At 30.7% G+C, this 16,809-nt stretch overlaps 2 protein-coding genes across 9 annotated transcripts; one reads left to right on the forward strand and one right to left on the reverse strand.

Annotated features, from left to right (window-relative positions):
- Positions 1,096-4,992, reverse strand: LOC105166304 (type IV inositol polyphosphate 5-phosphatase 11). 3 transcript variants are annotated; one of them, XM_020695501.1, is made up of 7 exons: positions 4,804-4,992; positions 4,570-4,729; positions 4,216-4,346; positions 3,622-3,698; positions 2,866-2,955; positions 2,306-2,493; positions 1,096-1,534 (listed from the first exon to the last, which is right to left on the reverse strand). In XM_020695501.1, exons 1-7 carry the CDS (start codon positions 4,929-4,931, stop codon positions 1,238-1,240), a joined length of 1,071 nt encoding a protein of 356 aa, XP_020551160.1. In that variant the 5' UTR covers positions 4,932-4,992; the 3' UTR covers positions 1,096-1,237. The 3 variants fall into 3 exon arrangements, with proteins under 3 accessions (XP_020551160.1, XP_011083915.2, XP_020551161.1); XM_011085613.2 differs by having other exon boundaries at positions 2,830-2,955; XM_020695502.1 differs by lacking the exon at positions 2,866-2,955.
- Positions 12,420-16,564, forward strand: LOC105166191 (F-box/FBD/LRR-repeat protein At1g13570). Of its 6 annotated transcripts, none has more exons than XM_011085449.2 (5): positions 12,420-12,680; positions 13,500-13,682; positions 14,223-15,120; positions 15,487-15,642; positions 16,139-16,564. In XM_011085449.2, the coding sequence occupies exons 3-5, from the start codon at positions 14,254-14,256 to the stop codon at positions 16,415-16,417; spliced, it is 1,302 nt and encodes a 433-aa protein (XP_011083751.1). In that variant the 5' UTR covers positions 12,420-12,680; positions 13,500-13,682; positions 14,223-14,253; the 3' UTR covers positions 16,418-16,564. The 6 variants fall into 6 exon arrangements, with proteins under 6 accessions (XP_011083751.1, XP_011083752.1, XP_011083750.1 ...); XM_011085450.2 differs by having other exon boundaries at positions 13,509-13,682; XM_011085448.2 differs by having other exon boundaries at positions 12,420-12,620.

Consider the following 16,809-nt stretch of genomic DNA (forward strand, 5'->3'; position numbering starts at 1 on the left):
GATTAAATTACCCTCGTACGTCTTCATGTGTTAATGTATATGAGGAGATATATTTTCGCCATTATGGTGGTAGTTTAGTCCAAAAAAAGGCGAAATTACTTTTTTGGTCCCATAAAAAAGGCACATTTCCTTAGAAGTCCACACTTTACGGAATTTATGTTTTGATCCCATTTTGTTAAAAAAAGAGTTTTTAAGTTAGTCCTCCGCAACTTTTACTGTCAATTTTTAACGACAGAAGTGATTAAATGTTGGTCGAATTACATTATCTTTACATATTTAAATATTATAATTTCTTTTTTGACGTTTCTGTTTGTTCAATCTTGAACAATACAATTTACATTTATATATTCTCTAATTTTGTTTTCAGATGAATATGAATATATTATTACTTTGAAATTTTCATCACGGAGGCACCTCCAACAGTAAATAGTCTAGTGTTTGAACACTTTTGCCATTAAAAAATGATGATAAAAGTTGCGGAGGATTAACTAGAATTTTTATTTAACAAAATGGGACCAAATTAGAAATCCCATAAAGATGGAGCTAATGAGGAAATGCCTTCTTTATGGGACCAAAAAGGTAATTTAGCTCCGAAAAAAAATATTTGACCTGCAATAAGTCAGTTTTAAGTCAATCAATAGTAGATATCAATTTTCATTCAGTTTTTTTGTTAATATCAATAATTTAGTAAATTTTGACTAACAAATGGACTTATTTGTTAGAAGGAAGCAAACCTCATCGGTGCTAGATGTAATTTTTCAAATCACAGAAGATCTATGTGTAATTATACTAAATCTTAGGAGATGAGAGTATAATTATCACTTTCAATTAAAAATACGCTCCACATATATAAAAATTACGTCACCTATATCATAAAATAAAAATCTTATATACTATCGTGTATTTATTAAAAGAAATAAAAAGTACAATATAAATTATCAAGAAATAAATATAAATTTAATTGTAATCGATTTATTTCAATTAATAATAGTTAATCACTCTTACTTAAAAAAAAAAAAAAAGGGTGTTTTTGCAGTATTTCTATTCTTTTTTTTTTTTATAAAAAAGTACTAATTTAATCATAGATCGTGTCAAGCAACCTCAATTTCAAATTGATATTCCATTTTACATTCGCTAAATAAATGAGCAAAAATATACACGTGGCATACATATATTTTCACATAACATAAGATGAAATATCAATTTAAATAAAAAATATGAAAAATCCAAGAAATGATCAAGATTCGTTGAGTGTTAAGCAGAGATGAGCCTTGACGGGCTTATGATCAGAGCTGTAAATTCCGTCGACCGATTCATACAAATGCAAACATGCATCAACGTTGTCTTTGTCTTCCACTTTGTACAGTATACGATCCGTCCATGCCGGAACTCTTACCTTCTCACTCGTGTCGTATTCGCTGCTCCCCACGTCGTATTTATACGTTGGTTTGAATGATAATGTCCCCTCGTAGTATCCATTGAACACCTGTCCTCTCTCTGCTTCTTGCAGGAGTTGGTCTTTGCAAGTCAGAAGCTGCAATTTCAATTGCATATTCACCAATAATTATCAATATGATATTTACAAAAACTTAAGTTTTAATCTCGATTAATCAACATTAGTTTAATTTTACGTATAGCTAAAGTACTTTTTAACGGTAACAAATATTTTGATGTCACTTGCAAAAATAATGACTACTAGTTATAGTGCAATTTTGATTAATAAATAATAACTGTCCAACCTGATTTTTTGCATTTAACCATGATAATTAATCATATCGAAAAATCGTATTTCTTCTGATGTGTAAAGAAAATGGATCTAAGGAGAAGTACAATTATTTTGACAAAATTATACTTTCCCATAGGATAAGGGGTTCAACACGTTTAGTCCTCTATTTTATAGAATTTTGTAAATAATCTCAAAATTAAAAAAATTCGACGCATTTAGTCCTCTACATTACAGGATTTCCAAAATGGTTCAAAATTGAGAAAATTCGACAAATTTAGTCACACGTGCATGTTTTTCCAATTTTGGGACATGGAACTAATTAAATGTATTCAATTCTAGGACGATTTTGAAAATCCAATAACGTATAGGATTAATGAGTCGAGTTTTGTCAATTTTGTGATCATTTTAAAAATTTTGTAAAACAAATGAGTCAGAATATCGAAATATTTATCCTATGAGGCTAAAAAGTATAATTCTGCGTTTCAATAAATCAATACATACACATAAATATATATATATATATAAACGTACATAGTATATACAATATACATGTGAAAGCAAGGGGGAGGATGAACTTACTCCATGAAGGTTTCTGTGAATGAGATTTCTGGCAGGAAAAGTGTTAATTCCTTGAAGTCTGTAGTTGAGATCTCCCAACCAAACAGTGACTTGGGGTGGTTTGGCGTATGGGTTCCAGCTTTTTGAGAATAATGACTGCGATATATGCCTCAACTCTGAGTTCCTCTCTTCCACATTATGACCATGAGCTGCAAATTCATTTCTTTCTTTTTATTTATACACAAATTATTTTTATTTTTTTAAATAATTATACATACACTCATAAAAAACGTCAACATTATCAATACAACGACTCATGCTTTTCAAAAAATTACACATACACCTCCCAAAAATATCAACATCGCTACACAAACTACTCGTGTTTTTTGACAGTCAGGAGTGGTTTATGTAATTATACAAAAAATATGAGTGGTTTGTGTGAACATATCATAGAAATCAGGAGGTGTAAATGTAATTAATTTTTTTTTTATAATATGCCCAAATAAAAATATTAGGAAAAGGAATTAAAAGATAAAAATAATTACCAGAAAGATGACAAGAAATGAAGAGTATGTGTATACCCTTGTAGTTTATTCTAATTGCCACGCCTCCTTTTTTTCTCCTGATTAATCCTCCACATCCCCCCACGCCTTGTTTGTCAGCTTTTAGTTCTGAAATTATTTCCAAAAATTAAATAAATTAAAAAGGCCATGCAAATTAATAATAATTAAGAAAAATATTAAATAATAAATTACATTGATACCTCTCAAATTAAGTCGAATTACATAAATACCTCATATCTTTCGTAAAAGGACGACTACACTTAGTGTAATGTTTTCCAAAGGGTATCTTTGGGGGAAATTGCACTTTTAGTCCTACTAGATAGGATGCGTTGCACTTTTAGTCCTATAGTTTACGAGCTTAGCACATTTAACTTCATAGGATAAATATTGTAGCATTTTTTGTACCATAAAATAAATTTTGGCACATTTGATCCCATATGGACCAAATGTGCAACAACTATATATACTCTGGAATCAAATATGTTATAATTTTATCCTATGAGACTAAAAATATTATAATATTTATCCAATGAGACTGAATGTGCTAAATCCATAAATTATAGGACTAAAAATGCAACACGCTCTATCGTACAGGACCAAAAATGAATTTTTCTATAAGCTTTTGAATAGAGAATGTAATTTTAGTTGCAACTACAATCTCAGAAAATATAAATTCTATAAAATGTAGAAGAATTTGTATATGTTTCCCTAACTTTAGAGGTGTAAATGCAATTTACCAAAATTAAAATTAGTAAATCACGAGTATCTTCTTACCTCTTATATACTGTTCCGAGTTCTTCAATCCAAACACGTAAAGTTGCAGAGACTGCATGATTGCTTTTCCTAAGAGCCTATATCAAACATGAAATTACCAATGGAATAATATACCAAGACTTATACTTAATAGAAAAAACGGAATAAGATAAACGTGAAATAAAGGACTTTAATATAATTTACCTCTTTATAATATTGTAAATAAATAAATTACCCCTTTATAAAAAAATAATAGTAATTTACCCATTGTGTTTCATTTTAAAAAAGATAGGGTACGGGGGGTAAAGTGATGCATTTTAAAATTATAGGAAGGTAAATTGCTTATTTTTTCCGTAGGGGGTAATTTATTCATTTATAAAATATATATATATAATATTTGAAGCTGAGAATGACTAAATTCATTCATTTTCCTAGCTATTTCGAGTTATGTGTGGCAATAAATGCATGAAAATAACCTTTGCATTATCTGAAGCGAGCAAATTTAATATAAAGTCATTTTCGATAAATAATAATTAAAATCATATATAGAAGAAATAGATTAGAATGAAAGAAATAACAATAATTAAGAAAAAAAACATAGAAATTAATTCTTACACATGGGAATCAAGTAGAGCATTCTCCAATAAGACCAAGATGTTCGTGCGGGGCACTTCCTGCAGCCCAATTACCACTAACTCATACTTCCTCTCCTTCCCCACCAGCTTTCTTACATCTTCGTACCTCACCTTCAAATTCAAACACCACCATTATTCTCGTACCCTACCTTATATTCATCCACCGGAAATTCAAAATTCAACCAGACTTGGTCAAACCAGAATCGATTATATGAACAAGTATGATATGCTCGTGTGTACAGTTCAAGGAAAAATAATCAGCCCACTTCTATATGATTGGTTTAGTTTGATCAGACATAATTTGAGTAAGAATGCAATATAATTATATACTCACCTGCCCATTCATGTTCCAAGTGATTATGGACACGCAAACATCCGAGCTGTCTGAGAAATCGCAACGTCGATTCATCAGTTCAACCGTTTTGATCCCTTCATGCGATGCATCGAGGTTGTCGATTATCCCCACCGGAATCCGCTTCATTCTTCTTCTTCTTCTGGGAATCATTTTCTTGTTAAAAAAAATTCAAAAAAAAAAAAAAAAAGGAATCAATAGTACTACTCGATCTACCTTTTGGCAGGAATTACACCACAGAATCCTTTCATTTTCCTTGGAGAAGAAATATAATTAATTAGATTGATTTTTTTCTGATGTTTGTTCTGCAGTTGGTGTGTGTGTGTGTGTGTATAAATGTGCATGGGAAGTTTGGAGGAGGAAGAAGTCAAATGATGGATGAGGATCTGAAAGTGTTTGAGTTTTCTTGAGCCGATTTCTCAACAAGTTAGGTTAGGAGGTGTTGACGTTTATTACAAATGAGAGTTGAAAAGGACTTGTGAGTCATGTCCGGAAAGCTCTACCTCACCCTTTCCACGTCTGTCTGTGATTGAGATGGACACCTTCATCTCAATAACTAATCAAACTTCTTTTCACAACCAGTACTGCTAAGTTCGATACTGCTGCTTATCCCACATTGAGTGTGAACGAGGCGTGTTTCTTCCTAATAAAATCGTGAGATTTATATATAAACATTAAAAAATTCATATGTATTTTATGAAGTACTTCAATTGTTAATATTTTCAAAAAATTATATCGTGCACACAGATTTTAAGTACATTGATGCGTTAAATATATACATCCAATAGGAGTGTTTCCCGCATATTTTTTTTTTCAAAAGAAGGATTTTTGGCTACTTTTTTTATTTTTATTTCTATTTTTGTGGCTTAATTTTATGTTTGAAAAGTTATAACGATTTAACTCATGCATGATATAATATCAAACATAATTAATATCGTCACGTTCAATAAATGTTTTCACATTTTGTAAAGTTTTTCGCGCTAAATTAAAATTTCTAAAACTATCGAAAATTAGTGCAGCCTCACAATGTAGCAAAAATCTACTCCACAAGTTGGATTAAAAGATATCCAATATGATAATGAATAATAAATGAAATATTCTCTCTTTATATCTGATTATGTCATTCATACGTCACAATGTTCATGTCCATACCGTCATACATCTCATCTCATCTCTTTTTTCTTCATCTAACTTATATAATTATAATTATAATTTCCACGTATTCTCATATACAAATTACTGCTGGTATTTTGATCTCATCAATAAAATATTAGGTGTGACATTGGAAATTAATTTCTTGTCTCTCACCTACTTTCGCAAAATATTTTTGATCTCATAAGTCGAGTGTCGAGGTTGTCCTAAAAGTAGTTTGAATTGGGTATTATCTGAGAAAGAAAGAGATTGTTAGATTTATTAGGGATTCATGAGGTCGGAATGAAAGTTGTAGGGTATTTATAAGTTCAAATGTTCATATATGTACAGATCCACGTGGCATAATTTTAAAAGGTATATTGATCAACGACCTTGATTCCGATTCGTCAATGAGTCAGGTCGGTCTACATGCAATTTGAACCGATTAGGAAACATGCGGATTCTTATTCTGTTAGGGTATTTTGCCTTTATGATCAATGGGTATATTGGTCCTTTCAATATTTTAATTGATATAGATTTACTGGGTAATTAAATTTTAAAAAAAAAAGTGATGAAATTTAAGGCTATATATACTGTACCTTTTATTAATTGTAGTTTTAATGAAATTTAATTTTAAAAATAATTATTAAAAAATGAGTTAAATAATATAGAAAATTAATTTGTAAGTTTGTTAGACCAAACAAGCACTTAATCAGTTAAAATTTTAAATATTTATCCACTTTAATAGTATGAAGATTCTTCCCCCAAAATGCATTATATAGTTTTCTTTAATTATCATCTAAAAAGGTACTTAACTAATATTATTAGGCTTGATGATAGAGTAATTAGGCCTTGGTCTATACCGATAAGCTCGCCAGCTCTTCACATTAATAAAACAAAATTATATTTTTTATTCCATAAATATAAATTGACTAACCCTTGTAAATAGTCATTAACCACAACTATGCAACGGTTGTTGGCCATGGTATCTGCGAGGGTGGCTAAAACATTTATCATGACAAATATTTTTACCATGAATCTTAATTAGCCATGACAAATATAACTTTTTCTTAGTGAAAAATATATGTTTTTACATCAATTATATTTAATCGTGGTCAATAAAAATTATTTACCATGACTTTTAGTTCATGGCTATTAAAATTGTAACCAATAGTCTTTTTTTTTTTCCTGGTGGTTATTATTTTTGGCTCTATAATTTATTCTATTTACACATTTGGTCCTTTTTCTTGAATTTTGTCCTAAATAAATAGGAGTAAAATTGTCAATGCCAGATTAAATGTATAAATTAATAGGTTACAGAATAAAAAATGCTAACGATCTTTAATTACAGAATAAAAAATATAATTTTTCCGATTGATAATACTAATAGCGGTTATGATACTGATTGTAGAGAAGCAAAAACCCTGCAGCAGGAGTTTGATGTAGCTATCAGTAACCAAAATCAAGATTCCTAATAGGGAAGGAGCTCAACACCAAACCTTCTTCTTCTTCATTACTTTTGGTATGCCCTATTCTTGATTTCATTCTACACTATATTAACTAATAATTCTTCATGTAAGGTAGCTATCAAGCACACTCAATGCCTACTTATTTGACGAGGATAAAATAGTAAAATATCCAAATACTTTACTGAATTCACATCATTTTAAATAAGTTGGGTGAGTCGAATAACTTGACCTGATCTGAACTGAACCAATCGAATTCAGAACCCATGCTTTGAGCCCCACGAGAGAGGACACGTCGCGCCATTACATCCCAATGGCATATGTACATTTGGGGTAGCTATAAATAGTTTCCGACCTACTCAGGTATGCATGTGTAGTGATAATCAAGCTCTTCATTTCCGTAACGACCTCACAACCGTTAAGTCTCATCTAACTTGATCATCAGACGATTCTTGCAGGGGGCAACCCCAGCACATTCGATGCGTTGTGTTGATTCAGGCTTATTTCCTACTCACTTTTGGAATAAAACATGAATTTTAGTTCGTGGGATGAAATTTACAATTTAATACTTGAAACTTTCTGTATTAAAAGATTATTTAAGTCACGACACAGTTTTGTAAATTAAAATCAAAATTTTAGACTAATCCCTAACAAAAGAATTTTAGGTATGTTTTAAGAACAATTTGATTTGTTGATTGAAAAAAAAAATAATAAGAAGAGGGAATACTTGGAAATCAAATGAAAATGCATGACTTTTTCCATGAAATTTCACCCTTTTGAACATCACCAATTACTATGTATGTGGGAACAGGAAAAATACACCTAATTCATTCTTTCATTTGAATAGTAATCTTAGACGTACGTGTGACTTTTAGTACTTTTGCACCCACAAAATGGCGTGTGAAATGTCAAATTTCCAATCAATTAATCATTTCTTTCCAAAAAAAGAAAGAAAAAAGACGATGAATCATGGGTTTTCCAAGGATTTTGGGCGCCTGTCGTGTCTCATGTACATCTAATTCGGAGGGTGTCATGTCATTTCTTTCAATAGGTATTTAATTGATTGTGAAAATAAAATAGGATTAATGTTCATATTATCATGTATTATAATTTGATAGGATCCATGTGATGGGATCGGTTCAAGTCTAACAAATCAAAATATTAGCATTCTAGTGATAAGATCGAGCTCTCAAAATTCTATAATTAAAAGTTTTTATTGAAGAGGGTCAAAATTTCATTAGACGAGTGTCGTATTTATTACAGTATTTAATTGGGTATATATATATATATATATGTATTATCTCTCATTTGTTGTAACTAATTAATTTATTGATTATTTATTTTCATAATTTGTTGAATTATTGTGTACATTTAGATATAAATTTTGAATTAAAATACTTAAAAATTTATTTAAATCAAATAAATTTCTATTATAAAAAAATTATATATATACATTTCTTTTTTTGGTAAATTATATTTTGTCATCCGATTTATGCCCGTTTTATATTTTGCCCTAAATTCTTTTTTGTATCAACTTAACATATTAATTTTATAAAATTTGCATTTTATCATATATGATCGTTTTTCTATTGATTATTCTTCCGAAAAAATATTCAAGTGCACTTGTTAAAAGTATCATATTCCCCTTAAATATAACATGTGTAGCGCATATGATATTTTTTCGACAAATTAATCGAAAAATTAACAATCATATATGATAAACCGCAAATTTTGCGAAATTGATATGATAAATTAACCAAAAAAAAAAAAGGAATCGATTACAACGATCTCACCTGAGTTTGGCATAATTACGAATACCTTCTCGTTGTTTGAAAAATTACAAATACTCCCTTGATGTTTGATAAAATTATGTAATTTTTGGATGAATGAATGAAATTATCAACTATTCACTTATTGTATTTTTTTCTAAAAAAATCAAAATTTGTAAAAAATTAGCAAGGGTAGATGAAAAAATTTGAAAAATTGTAAAAAAATTATATACTTTATCAACAAAAAAATTTAAATAAATAAATAAAATTATAATTTTTACTTCACAATGGTATTTTGGTTAGTTCACCACAAAAAATAGATGAAAAACTAGCGGAAATTAACGAAATGGGCTAATTGTTAGACGGCCGTTAAAATTATGGGGTATTGGTAATTTTTCAAACAATGAGAGAGTATTTATAATTATGCCAAACTTTATGGATGATCGTTGTAATTTATCAAAAAAATAAATAATAAAATATAAAAATAGACAAAGTTTGGATAACAAAATATAATTAATATATATATATATATTATAAAGCCTAACCTTGGAATAGTCATTTTTGTATGAAGCGCGAAAATAGTTGAGGCGACCAATAATACCGACGTTTGATTTTAATTGAAGTTTGGGTCAACCAAGTAATCCCAATCTCCAGAGCAACACACGCAAGCAACACTAACCGTGTGAACTCCCCCTCCTGTTTTTACTATTCACAATACCTTTGACACTGTCAAACAAAATTGATACGAGAATTTTGAAATTTGATATAATTATAAATATTTTTTATTATTTAAAAAATTATTAATATTTTTATAATTTTAATCATCGTCTAATATTTATTCAATTCATTAATTTTTTTTTGTGGTCAAATAATCCAAATACCATTGCGGACTATGAATTATAATTTTATTTATTATCTAGTTTTTTATGAAACTCTTTATGGATTAAGCGGAAATTTTTATCCATCTCTTCCGGTTTTTTGATGAGTTTTTATTGTTTTTTGTTTAAGGAAAAAAAAAAACAAAATATAGTAAGGGTAAAAGTGACGAGTCTATGCATCCATCCAAGGAACTAGGAATATATAATTTCATCAAACATCTTGAAAGTATTTGTAATTTTTCAAACACCAAAAAAATATTCGTAATTATGTCAAAGTTTGGAGAAGCTCGTTATAATTTACTCAAATGAAAAATACATGGACTTGGGACGCATTCTATAGATGAAGAGCTTGAATTGCTTATAAACTCCAGGGCTCCCTCACTTTAGTTAGCACCTATTTAAAACAAAGTTCTGAAATTTACAGAAGTCAGAACTAAAATATCTCGTATAACATGGCGTCAATCATGTGTCATATTTTATTATTTCATGTCGTCTCTGAGAACAAGGTCGTGTACCCATTTCAAACTCCTTGTTTGGAGCACACCGATTGCAAACGATAACTTAAACGGCTTATAAATTTCAAACATCTCCCTTCCTAATAAATTTATTTTCAAGATTAGATTTATATAAAACTAGAGTCAAGGTTATATATATATGTATAATTGGACTAGTATTTTTCAAAGTCATGAGAGCCTCTTGACTTCCATTATGGGAAATAACAAACACACACTTTTAATAATGGAGCTTCAAATTTATATACAATGGTTCCACATTACAAGAAAAAAGACATTAATTATAAGAAGTCAAATGATTATGTCAAAGTTGAACTACTGCTTATGAGAAATTTAATAATATAAATCTAACAAGATAATAATTGTATTTGACTTACCACTATTTGATTATGATATATTTATCATATCAATTACAACAATAATTTGGATAAATTGCATAACACCCCCATATGTTTGCAATATTTAGTTAAAAATTTCTTGTATTAATTTTATAGGCAAAAAATTTATAAAATACAACAAAAAACCATTACAATTTTATTGTGTGAGTGAGCCTCGTTTTTTTGGCTTTTTTGGGATTATTTTAAATGTAAAATGTTCATTTTAAGTGTATATTATATATATTGTGTATGTATAGTATATACAAATAAATAAATATATTTTAAATTATCTAGACAATTTATTTTTAACAATTGAAGATCAATGGTTGTTATAAAAAAGGGTATAATGGAAAATTCAGTAAAAAATTAACGCCGTTAGGGCTTAACTCACGAAAGGGAAGAATATGCAATATTTTAAAAAATACAAGAAGTTTTTGCCTATTTTTTTAACAAAAAGAGTTTTTAGCTAAATTTAAAAATACACAGATCTTATGCAATTTACCCTAATAATTTAAACATCACTAACTGACAATAATAGTAATTATTGCAGTACGATAAATTATTATCATTTAATCCATATTATTTACAAAATCACATTATCAATTAATGTTTTATCACAAGTATTCACAAATAAAAACATATAATATTTTATTTTATTTTCCAAATACATTTTTAATTTGTGTAAAATCAAATTCACCAACATAAACATGACAATATCATATAATTAACTTTCACAATTATTATCAGGGTAAATTACAACAACTTCCCCTGAGATTTGCTATAATTATAAATACCTACTTATTATTAGAAAAATAAAAATATCCCTGATTTTTAACCTCCGTCAAACAATGAGTCTATTATGTTAGATTTTCATCCAACTTTTATGATGAACTGATCAAAATGCCCTTTTGAATTATAAATTATAATTTTGTATATATTTATAATTTTTAAATTTTTTTTTATAAACTAATATTTCCTCTAGATTATTTATTTTACTCATCCTCAAAATTTTATTAATTTTTTTAAATAAATTTTTTTATTTTTTTAAAAAATTCAACAAAGGTAAAATAGTAATATTCACTTCACCATCTAAAGGCTACATAATTATTTTTCATTGAGGAAATATTTATAATTTTTAAACAACAATGAGGTATTCATAATTATGCTAAATTTCAAGAGAGACGGTTGTATTTTACCCTTATCATTATTATTATTTTTACAAGTTGGATCTCCATTCTTATGTCACCTAAGCCCAACTATAATCATCACCAAATTTCAGCCCAATTAGATGGGCTCTAAGCGGGCAGCCCAATTTATCTCTAACGACACAATTTTTCACTCACGATAAATTCGTGAAGCTCCTACAAAATTAGAATGGATAATATCTCATGCAATAACTTGCAAGTCGGGTCATTTGGCTCCTTTTGTAAGAACATGGTTATTTGCCCATCTCAAGCCCCTTGTCTAAGGATTGATGATCTAAACAAGTTTTCAAAATCTTAATGTATCATCTTTTTAACGAGGTGCTTTTATTAACAAGACTCTTACCAAATTATAATAAACAATATCTTATGCTACGAGATATCAATCGAATTGCAGACCGCATAATTTAAATTGGCCAATGGGCCCAAAATACCTCAAATCTTGTACTACCACGCTTTTATCTCACTTCTTAAGTAATCGCGTTTGTCGACACAAATGACTTCATCCTCGGGACATTAGCAAGCGCGTTTGCTGTCACCAACCTCGTACTTCGACTTCAGTTTGCAGAGTGAGTTATAAACCAGAGAGGAGTTTCTCCCAATTCGCATAAAATCACGGGCCATAGCTTTGAGTTCTTGTGCGTTGCACAAAATTGGAGTGGCAAACCGACGATTTTGTTTGTGGAATTTCTCAAAATGTAGGTGTTCTCACAGCGTTTCCCGGAATTGGGGCTTTCTGATGCTGTTAAAATTTGAAGGTTTTCTTATACTTTGGAACGTATTTTTTACCTTGCTGTAACTACTTACTGTTTAGTAATCTTCTTTTTTCCGAAATTTTACTTGGAAACCAAATTGAAGTTGTCAACCCATGTGCGGGTTATACCGACTTTTTTGTTCCCAGTTGTTGAAGTTATTAAATTGATGGGAATGATGCCGTCTAAGATGTTTCTTTTGCTTTTACTTTATTGTATCATCTGAAAGTGTTGCTTATGTACATTGCTTTTTTTTTTTTTCCCTAAGGTTTGGAGAAATAGTTGTGCCTAAGTACAGTAGGGGGAGATGGTTTCTGGGATTTTGATTTTGAGTTCATGAAGTTATAGAAGGAATTAATGACCACTATGAATTACTGCCAAGTTATTTTGTTTTTTGATTTTGAAGATACTATTATGATAAGAAAGTTCAATAATTTTCAGTAGAACCTTTTCCTACAGTATCTTCATGAATCTGTTATCATGATTTTGAGCAGGTAACCTTCTTACCTATAATTTAGGGGTTCCTTTTGTGGTTATGAATTGGTCTGTAAGGTATTTGATGTGCTTCCCCTGCTTCTATTGTTGCCTGATATTGTAATACTAGGATTTTACAATATCCAAGGCCCTGTAAAATTTTAAATGAGACAAGACAGTATTTAGTCTAGTTTCCGAGAATTAGGTGTTACACGAATGCATACCATAGAAAGAAATAATATCATGGATGTTTGTTATTTGTGCAGTTATCTAATGAAAAGAAGGAAAATTAGACATGGTTCTTTTCCTTCAGTTTTATCGTACGATGATTTTTACTTCTTCTTTGTGAAGTTTGAACAGGTAGGTTATGTCTTGCTGAGAAGCCAAAGCTATTGTTAGTTACATGCATCTGCACTTTGATGAATCAGATGTGGCCAAGATGACCATCTTATGCTGAAACTGGCTGGAGTTTTAACTTCCCTGGATCCTGAATTGGTTTGCTGAATACTTTAATAGCTCGTCATGAGTAATATGGCAAGTTTCTCGGCAGTCAATATTGTCTTCTGCTTTTGTTCTATACGAGTAACAGACACACAACTGTTTTGGTTTGTGTCTATGCATTTTTTTGTGTTACTCGAGTGCTTGATCCTGTCGGCATATGTGAACATGTTTGTTTGTGCATGAGCATTATTTTGGTTCTAGACATTGTTAAACAACAGCACAGTGGTAGAGTAAAATGCATCACACACAAATTTTAGCACAGACAAGACATACAATATGTGAAGGAAAAGAATTGCTCTGGTAACTTGACCATCTCTATATCCCATAATTGATTTCACTAAACCCTTTTTATCACAATAAATTTAACACTTGAAGAACAGATGAACTATGAACATGACAATAGTCTTGTTCCGTTGGCATTATATGCTATATAACTCTTTAGACATATCTTTGTAGAATTCGCTGCTTCTAGTTTCATCATCACTTTGCACAATTCATTAAATGCTGCATGTTATCTCTCTGTGACACTACATCATGTATCTATTTATCAACGTTCTATTGTGTGCTACGCAGGCCAGTGTTGTGTTGCTTGAACGGAACTTACATGCTTGTTCTTAATTTGCAGAAGCAAAGAGAACCACCAGAGTTGCCTTGCAATTTAAGAATAGAGGTGGACAGAATTAGCAACTTACCAGGGCATATCATAGACAAAATTTTGTCACATTTATCACTGAGGGATGCTGTTCGCACAAGTATTTTGTCTACCAAGTGGAGATACAAATGGGTCACCCTTCCTTATCTTGTATTTGATAATCAATCTGTTTTAGTCTCTGCACAAGATCAAACCCTCGTAAAAAACAAACTAGTGAGTATTGTTGACCATGTGCTTTTACTTCATACTGGCCCGATACACAAATTTAAGCTTTCTCATCGAGATCTTCAAGGTGTTAGTGATATTGATAGATGGATTCTATTCCTGTCAAGGGGTTCTGTCAAGGAATTTATACTTGAAATATGGAAAGGTCATCGTTACAGGCTTCCTTCTTCTATATACTCGTGTCAAAAGTTGATTCATTTGGAACTTTTTAACTGTCTTTTGAAACCTCCATCTAATTTTAATGGCTTTAGAAGCTTGAAGAGCCTTGATCTTCAACACATCACCATGGATCAATTGGCATTTGAGCATATGATATCCAGTTGTCCTTTACTCGAGCGGCTGACATTGATGAACTTTGATGGTTTTACCCTTCTTAATATCCATGCTCCAAATCTCCTTTTCTTTGATGTTGGAGGAGTTTTTGAAGATGTCAGTTTCCGAGATACCTTCCATCTGGCTGTTGTCTCTATCGGTCTGTATGTGAACACTGGAAATGAACGCAATCTAGCTTTTGGCAGCACTGGCAATTTGATCAAGTTTTTTGCCTGCCTTCCTCATATTCAAAGGCTAGAAGTGCAGAGCTTTTTTTTGAAGGTATACTCTACACCATCGTTATTTCTAGACCTCATAGATTTGCAAAAGGTTGACGGACATTGGTGCTCTGATATTGGGACCAGGACATTTTGATAGCAAAATTATTTCTGTTGCATTGGGCTGTTATAAAGCTTTATTAAGTAACCCAATGTGTAATATTATTTTCCAAAGTTTAAAAAGCCAGAATTATCAATTAACTTTATGTTGACCACAGGATTTCATGAATATTTCATTTCAGATAAGCTTATAACTCTTATTATTCTATTTTCTTCTCTTATTTTCCTCATTTTTTATTTAGCTTATAACTCTTATCATTCTATTTTCTTCTCTTATTTCCCTCATTTTTTATTCGTCTCAACTCTCCAGTATTTGGCTGCTGGAACCATTCCAGGGAAGCTGCCTAAACCTTGTGTTGATCTTAGTTTTCTTTCAATACGCATTAATTTCAATGACATTGAAGAGAACCTGGCTGCTCTTTGCCTTCTCAGAAGTTGTCCCAACCTTCAGGAACTTGAGATGTTGGTAAGTTCTCTTTCAACATACAATCATGTTATAATACCTCATGTAATAGTCCAAGAAGATTAACATTAGAACTAATTGCAACAATCTTGGGAGTTGGTATAATTATGGACTATACCCTTCTCCCTTTTAAAATCATAGAAGTCGACGTAAAACAGAACCGTGCTATCACCTTTCTTCTAGCATTAGATGCAAAATAATCATATTCTTACATTTTTGGATATAGAACTAATAGCTTTCTCAATTTCTAATTCTTGCTACCTATCTTACGGAATACAATGGTTTGTAAACGTTATGACTTGGAGGGAATGTTGTTATAGAAAAGGGTCTAGTCAGGAATGATATGAACTCTTGTAGGAGGTTGTTGCAATTAACCCTTAATGTTTTTCTCTATTGATGCCACACATTCATTCTGCTTTAATGACATGATTCAAACATCTTATTTTTTCTTGGTTTGCCTTTCACTGTTTTACTTCATTGATACTCCAACTTTTTACAGGCTCGCACAGAGGACCAGGCTCCCTCAAGAGCAGCCACCAACATTGCTGAAAATTTTCAGAGCTTTCCCTTTAATCAACTACGGATTATTAAGATTGTCGGAATCTCTGGCATTCGACAAGAACTGTATTTCATCAACTTCCTGCTCGCTAACACACCAGTTCTTGAAAGGATGACAGTCAAGCCGGCTTCAATGGACGGCGGATGGGAATTAGTGAAGGAGCTACTTCGCTTCCGACGAGCTTCCATGCATGCAGAAATCATTTACCTGGATCCTTAGGTTGTTCAAAATCATAAATAGACCAACTTTGGGTTGATGAGACTGCCGTTGATGGGTTCGTGTATCTTGACGGTTGATGGCCTTGTTTGGTTTTATTTCCAAAAGTCTCATTTTCAATTCTATATTATTTTAAATTGTTCGATGATCTTTGATTGGGAATTTTTGGCAGGATTGGAGCATAAATTCCAGAAAGTCCATCCAATCACTTTTTCTCACACCAAAAAAATATTATGAAATATCATGTTTTTTCAAAAAGGGTTAATTACATTCCGCATTCGAAATATAACTGTTTTTACACTTTGTCATTTAAATTTTGTGTCAATTTACTATATCAATTTTATAAAATTTTGCATTTTGTTATTTGTCTGTTTTTTAACCAAGTATTTTTTTCA

Source organism: Sesamum indicum, linkage group LG7 (genome assembly GCF_000512975.1).
Source record: "Sesamum indicum cultivar Zhongzhi No. 13 linkage group LG7, S_indicum_v1.0, whole genome shotgun sequence".
Taxonomy (NCBI): Eukaryota; Viridiplantae; Streptophyta; class Magnoliopsida; order Lamiales; family Pedaliaceae; genus Sesamum; species Sesamum indicum.

Excerpts from the sequence above, each read along its gene's own strand:
- LOC105166304 (XM_011085613.2), bottom strand. The coding sequence starts at position 4,931 with ATGCACATTTATACACACACACACACACACCAACTGCAGAACAAACAT. Across the intron at positions 4,730-4,803 it reads GGTGTAATTCCTGCCAAAAG|AAGAAGAAGAAGAATGAAGC; the intron begins GTAGATCGAGTA and ends AATGATTCCCAG. Across the intron at positions 2,494-2,829 it reads CATTTCTTGTCATCTTTCTG|CTCATGGTCATAATGTGGAA; the intron begins GTAATTATTTTT and ends ATGAATTTGCAG.
- LOC105166191 (XM_011085447.2), top strand. The coding sequence starts at position 14,158 with ATGTTATCTCTCTGTGACACTACATCATGTATCTATTTATCAACGTTC. Across the intron at positions 15,121-15,486 it reads TGCAGAGCTTTTTTTTGAAG|TATTTGGCTGCTGGAACCAT; the intron begins GTATACTCTACA and ends TCAACTCTCCAG. Across the intron at positions 15,643-16,138 it reads TTCAGGAACTTGAGATGTTG|GCTCGCACAGAGGACCAGGC; the intron begins GTAAGTTCTCTT and ends AACTTTTTACAG.